Source organism: Chrysochloris asiatica, unplaced genomic scaffold (genome assembly GCF_000296735.1).
Source record: "Chrysochloris asiatica unplaced genomic scaffold, ChrAsi1.0 scaffold00065, whole genome shotgun sequence".
In the NCBI taxonomy this organism is placed as follows: Eukaryota; Metazoa; Chordata; class Mammalia; order Afrosoricida; family Chrysochloridae; genus Chrysochloris; species Chrysochloris asiatica.
The window spans coordinates 5,334,957-5,341,709 of NW_006408583.1; the positions used below are offsets into that span (position 1 = coordinate 5,334,957).

A 6,753-nucleotide genomic window follows, 5' to 3' on the forward strand; every position below is an offset into this window, starting at 1 on the left:
ACCACTGACCCTGGACAGACGGATGTGAGCAGCAGGTAGTGCAGAACAGTCACCACTGACCCTGGACAGACGGATGGGAGCAGCAGGTAGTGCAGAACAGTCACCACTGACCCTGGACAGATGGATGTGAGCAGCAGGTAGTGCAGAACAGTCACCACTGACCCTGGACAGAGGGATGTGAGCAGCAGGTAGTGCAGAACAGTCACCACTGACCCTGGACAGACGGATGTGAGCAGCAAGTAGTGCAGAACAGTCACTACTGATATTGGTTCTGTGGTTGTGGTTTGGACTGTGAATTTGGTACTAAGTATTCAATAAACCCAAAGGGTCTACTTTATGAAGAGATAGATTCAACAGTGAAAGGATAGGATATCATATGAATGTTTTTAAAAAGACAGATGATTTGAGTTTTAGAAAAGATGAAAGAGCTACTTAGAACATCCTCGATGGCACTGAGGATATCCAATTGCATACTAATTTGTCAGGAGAGAAAGTTTACCTTTCAGAAAGCATGCATTATACTAGATATCTTATATGTATGGCACTGTAGGATAAGCACTAGACTATGCACCATAAGGTCCGAAGTTAAAACCTACCAGCTGCACCGCGGAAAGCCTATATACGGTCGCCATGAGTCAGAACTGAGTCACCGATACTTAATAACAACAATAATCTTATATGTGTAATGTCATTTAGCCTCATCTGAAAAAATGGAGACTTACAGAAGCTAACTCAACTAGTTAAACGACTGGTATATAAGCAGGTATATTGCCAAATGCCTAAAGATAAACCTCATCATGCTAACAGATCAGACATTTTTCATATCTCCTGTACTACCACAGCTGATGAAGATGCCTTACAGAAATGGGATAAGAAAAGTCAGCTCCACACTCAGAGCATTTTTATGAGTTAATAAGCAGGTACAGAAGATGGAGCCTTAGGAAAAAACTGAGAATGGGAGAAGTAAATGATGGATTTATAGAAACAGTAAGATTAAATTATTATTTAGTAAGAGGAAAAAGTTAATTTCAGAAATTTCCTATTTGTAAAAAAACTGAAAATGAAATACTCCAAAACTGACAACTATTGTTACGTTTGGGGAGTGAAAATATGGAATTTTTTCTTTTGTCTAATCTTGCATTAAAACTTGGCTATTCCTATGTTGTAACAGTGCCCTACCATTAGGTTTTTTACACTTTTCCAACTATTGGGCACATGATGTGAAAGTACTGTCCTTGAAACACATCCATTCCTAAACAGTGATGATGTTCACTGCCCGTGAAAATGAGTGTTTACCCAAAAGTTCCTAATTGCATTTTTATACCAAGACCTTGAGTAAAATATCTAACCTCTCCCTGAAAAAGGGGGCTCTAAATTCGACATGGTAGAGTTGTTGAAGAATAAACATGACAATTCCTAGCATGTGGCTGTGATCATGTAAGCAGTGAATACGGCTGCTGCTTCTATTATACCATCATATTCACCATTATTAACTGTCAGTCAGAACCTTAAGATAGGACAATTCTACTGAGTTCCTCAAGTCAGACTCATTCTATAAAAATAATTGTTTATGTCTGTTTACGGTGAAGCTGTAGGATAAGCACTGGAGTCCTAACCATAAGGTTGGTGGTTCAAACCTACCAGCCACTCTATGGGAGAAAGATGAGGCTTTCTGCTCCCATAAGGATTTACAGCTTCAGAAACCCTATACAGGATCACTAAGAATCAGAATCAATGATAGTAGGTTTGGTTTTGTTTTGTTTTTGCAGTATCAAATACCTTGATTAGGTCAGTGAATGATCTTTGATGTAATTATTCCAACACTTCTATAAAATCATAAATACTCTCTCTGTGGTACTGGAATTCTAGGAGTAATCTAGAGTTTAAAAAAGGATTTAAAAGCTAAGCTCAAACACGAACCCATGCTGTCCAATCAAATCACCAGGAGTGACAGTATCCTCCGCCAGTCTTCAAATCAAAAATAATTTTTGCTGTGTATAAAAGTGCCACTGGCCCATGCCAATTTCCCAACCTCATCTCTTTCTAAGGCTCTTTAATCAAAAAGCTAAGAATCAAACATACAAAAGAATTCTCCTGTAAGTATAAATTTCCCTTTCACCTAATAAAAACAAATAACAATAAAACAAGCCTGAATTCTGATTTTCTTTAGCTTCTAGAGATAATTTAAATATTCAGATGGTTCAAAGATCCCATCTCAAAAGAGTTTGTAAGTAGAATATTTTGCTTCACTCTGTCAAAAATACAATATCTGGGAAGAAAAAGTTCAAACCATAAGTTATTTTAGGTTACATCCTTCAAGGTACTATACCTTGTAAAATAGATCCATCAAAATTTAAAACAACTCAAAAATAACTTACCTCAGCTTGACAAAGTGCATGAAGACCTTGTAACACTAAAGCTGCCGGAGTAGCTTGATCTGATTTAGTGCATTCATTTAACACCTGAGAAATAGCTGCCAACATGTCAGCACCGTGCTGATAGGGCCTATAAGAAATAACAGTGTACAAATAAAAATTAAAACCAAAGACCTCTCACTGCTCCCAGGTCTTCTGTCTGAAGACAAAGCATCAGTACTTTTCCTTTCCTCTCTGTCTAATAAATGTTGACCCTCAAATACTAAGAAGACATTTTTTTTTCCTTTAAAAATTACATCATGATCATACATGCTATAATCAATTACTGACTATAGATACAGAATTACTTTTAAAAACATACTTTTAATTTTATTCTCTTCAAATTGCATATCTAATTGTACAAATGGAGAAAAAACTCAAGTCTATCATAATGACTGAAAGAAATGACTTCTCATTGAGATGATCACTGATGCTCTAGCTCTTCCTGCCTAGCGATTTCTCAGAGACCATATACTGTAACAGCAGGGACTCAGGCTCAGAGGATGATGTACGGTCGTAACGATACTAATAGCAATGCTCGCCCATGTGGTTACACCTACCACAGTAATGATGAACGATGATGAAGATAATAAGCATGATAAAAACAAAAATAAGTACAGCCAAACCTGTGAAAGCTTCCTGTCAGAGAAGGAAAATTCAAATACTTTCCACTAACAAAGAGTACCAGAAAATGGTAAGACTGCATGTACCCTCTCAATGGTGGAAAACCGGCAAGACCTGATGAAACAAGGCCGTCTGTCAAGTTCAGCTCTCACCATACATAGTAAGAATGATAACCGACCGAGCACCTCTCTCACTCCAGCATACAGCGGAATTCTCTCGTTCATGCTCCTCCTCTCCCATTTCATATATGAGGAGGGACTTCAAAGAGTTCATGGAAAAAATGGAGTCAAAAGAAAAATGGAATTTTGCCACAAACTCTCTGAAGTCTCATTGTATACCTGCTTCTGTTATCATCACCAGGACCCCTAATGGTGTAATGGATTATGTGTTGGACACTAACCACAAGTCAGCAGTTCAAATCAACCAGCTACTCTGTGCAAGAAAGATGAAGCAATCTGCTCCCATAAAGATTTACCAGATGGCATACAACTACAATCTCCCCACAATACCTTTCACTTCTTAAAGAAAGGCTCAAATCTATTTCCTACACTCCTTGTTACCGCTCAATAATACAATACTTTTATCTAATTAATAAAATGCCAATTCACAAAATTACCTGAAAAAAAGAGGAGGAAAAGAGGAACGTCCCCAGCTAGATGGATTGGCACAGTGGCAGCAGAAAAGGCTCAGGTGTAGCAATGACGGTGAACTTGCCCCAGACGAGGCAGTGTTTCATTCTATTGTGCATGGGGACGCGATGAGTGGGTACCAATTCCATGGCACTAACAACACCACCACCAGATCCTATTGTTTTACTGCCACTCACACAGAAATCACTTTCCTAAAACCGGAAAAATCCAACACATCTTCAGATGACAACTAAAAGGAGCACTGAATAAATTATCAATAAACCAGTACTCTGATCTAGTCTGATATACAAGTTCTCTTGAGCCTCAGTTTAAAATATGTAAAATAAGGATGTAAACCAATAATGTGATCATCTCTAAACTGTTTTCTGTGCCAACCACCATGGTGGTAATGTGCCATGGAGTCAGTTTCAACTCACAGTGGCCCTGCATCAAGTTTCTAAGGTTGTAAATCTTTACGGGAGCAGAAAGCCTCATCTTTCTTTGGCGGAACTCCTAGTAGTTTCAAACTGCTGACCTTGAGGTTGGCAGCACAACTTGTAACCACAACGCTACCAGAACTATGCCAACTACCATAGGAGAATCTAAACTCTAAGGTCTTAGGTCAAATGTGTGTAGCTTTTGGGCTGAGGTTGCATTTGTGCTGCCAAATACAAAGGCTTAGAAAAGAGACAGACCTGCTAAGCATAGACTCCTGTGAACTCCCAGCCAAGATTATATTGAAAACAGTAATATTAAAACCTTATGGGCCAATCCATTGACTAACTTCTCAAAGTATGATTCACACTGTCATCATTGACAAAAGTGAGAATGAGATTCCCAGAAACTTTCCAATGCAATGCAGTGGCCTAATCAACATATGAAACTACAGAATTACAACTGGCTAAATGCATAACATGCTATTTCCTCCTTTAAGCATTGATACTTTATCTCAGGCCAATAAATAAATCTAGCAAGGTGAAGCTTTCATAAGTGGTATTTCACTCTTGTCACCTCCTACCAACTTATTGAGGAGCTCTGGTAGCATAGTGGTTATGAGTCGGGCTGCTTACCTCAAGGTCAGCAGTTGAAACTGCCAGCAGTTTTATGGAAAAAAGATAAGGCTTTCTGATCCTATAAAAGATTTACATCCTTGGAAACCCTCTACAGGGTTGCTATAGTCAGAATCAACTCCATGGCACATAACCACCACCACCACCACCATCCACTTATTAATCTAATATATGAGGGTAAATTTTTAAAAAGGTATTGGTACTAGGGCTCTAGTCCACACATGTTGTTGGTGTTAAGTGCCACTGAGTTGGTTCCGACTTAGAGTGACCCTGTATTGGGTTTTGAAGGAGCAGCTAATGACCCTGAAGCACTGACCTCTTGATACAAAGCAACCTTGTGGTCCAGTGCATTATCCCACAGCATCACAACAGGACTTAGCACATACATGCACAGGTTGATTCCAAACAAAATGTGTTTAAATTAAAATATGTCTCTGTGATCAGTCCACCACTCATCTGTCAGTTTGTCATACTGTGGTGGCTTGTAAGTGGTGCTGTGATTCTGAAAGCTATGCCACCGGTATTTTAAATACCAGCAGGGTCACCCATGGTAGACAGGTTTCAGATGACCTTCCAGACGAAGACAGACTAGGAAGGAGTGATGAACTACTTCCGAATATTTAGTCACTGAAAACCTTATGAATAGCAGAGAAACACTGCCATATATAGTGCTAGAAAATGAGCCTCTCAGGTTGGCAAGCACTCAAAATGCAACTGGGGAAAAGCTGCCTCCTCAAAGTACAGCAGACTGTGATGATGCGAATTGGGTAAAGCCCATGGGAGAAAAGTCCCCGGGACCTTCATGTGTTGATGGGGCACAACTCAAAAAGTAGAGAAACAGTTGTAAACATTCATTGAAAATCGGAACACAGAATGTACAAAGTATAAACTGGGAAAATTGGAAGTTGTCAAAAATGAAATGGTACACATAAACATCGATATCTTAGGCATTAGTGAAATGGACTGTATTGGCCATTTTGAATCTGACAACCACATGGGAATGACAAATTGAAGAGGAATGGTGTTGCATTCATCGTCAAAAAGAACATATCCACATAAGTCATGAGGTACAACGCTGTCTGTGATAGGATACATGCACCTACAGAGAAGCCAAGTTAATACCACTATTATTCAAATTTACGTACCAACCACTAAAGCCAGTGAGGATGAAATAGAAGAATTCTACCAACTTCTTCAATCTGAAATGGATCAAACATTCAATCAAGATGTATTGATCATTACTGGTGAATGGATTGCAAAGATTGGGAGCAAAGAGGAAGTATCAGTAGTTGGAAAATATGGCCTTGGTGATAGAAATGATGCTGGGGAATGCATGATGACTATACATATGGACCTCACCAGATGGAGGGTATATAGAAATCAAATTGACTACATCTGTGGAAAGAGAAGATGGGAAAGCTCCATATCATCAGTGAAAACAAGGCCAGGGGAAGACTGTGGAACAGACCATCAATTACTCAAATGCAAATTCAAACTGAAGCTGAAGAAAATGAAAACAAGTTCATGAGAGCCAAAATGTGACCTTGAATATATACCACCTGAATTTAGAGATCATCTGAAGAATAGATTTGACGCATTAAACACTAAAGACTGAAGACCAAGACGAGTTGTAGGATGACATCAAGAACATCATACATAAAGAAAGCAAAAAGTCATTCAGAAGACAAGAAAGAAGGAAAAGGTCAAAATGGATGTCAGAAGAGACACTGAAACTTGCTCCCCAGCGTAGAGATGCAAAAGCAAATGGAAGAAATAAGGAGGTACAAGATCCGAACAGAAAATTTCAAAGATCAGCACGAGAAGATAAAGCCAAATATTACAACAACATGTGCAAAGATCTGGAATCAGAAAATCAAAAAGGAAGAACACACTCAGCATTTCTCAAGTTGGGGGACTGAAGGAAAAATTCAAGCCTCAACTTTCGTTATTGAAAGATTCTCTGGGCAAATTATTGAATGATGCAGAAAGCATCAAGAGAAGATGGAAGGAATACAC

General features: G+C 38.9%; 1 protein-coding gene across 1 annotated transcript in view; it reads right to left on the reverse strand.

The window, feature by feature from the left end:
• FOCAD (focadhesin) overlaps positions 1–6,753 on the reverse strand; it is a 354,257-nt gene that overhangs the window by 217,090 nt on the left and 130,414 nt on the right. The window contains exon 14 of the mRNA XM_006864465.1: positions 2,379–2,505. Coding sequence (XP_006864527.1) covers positions 2,379–2,505 — 127 coding nt within the window. The remainder of the gene's footprint in view (positions 1–2,378; positions 2,506–6,753) is intronic.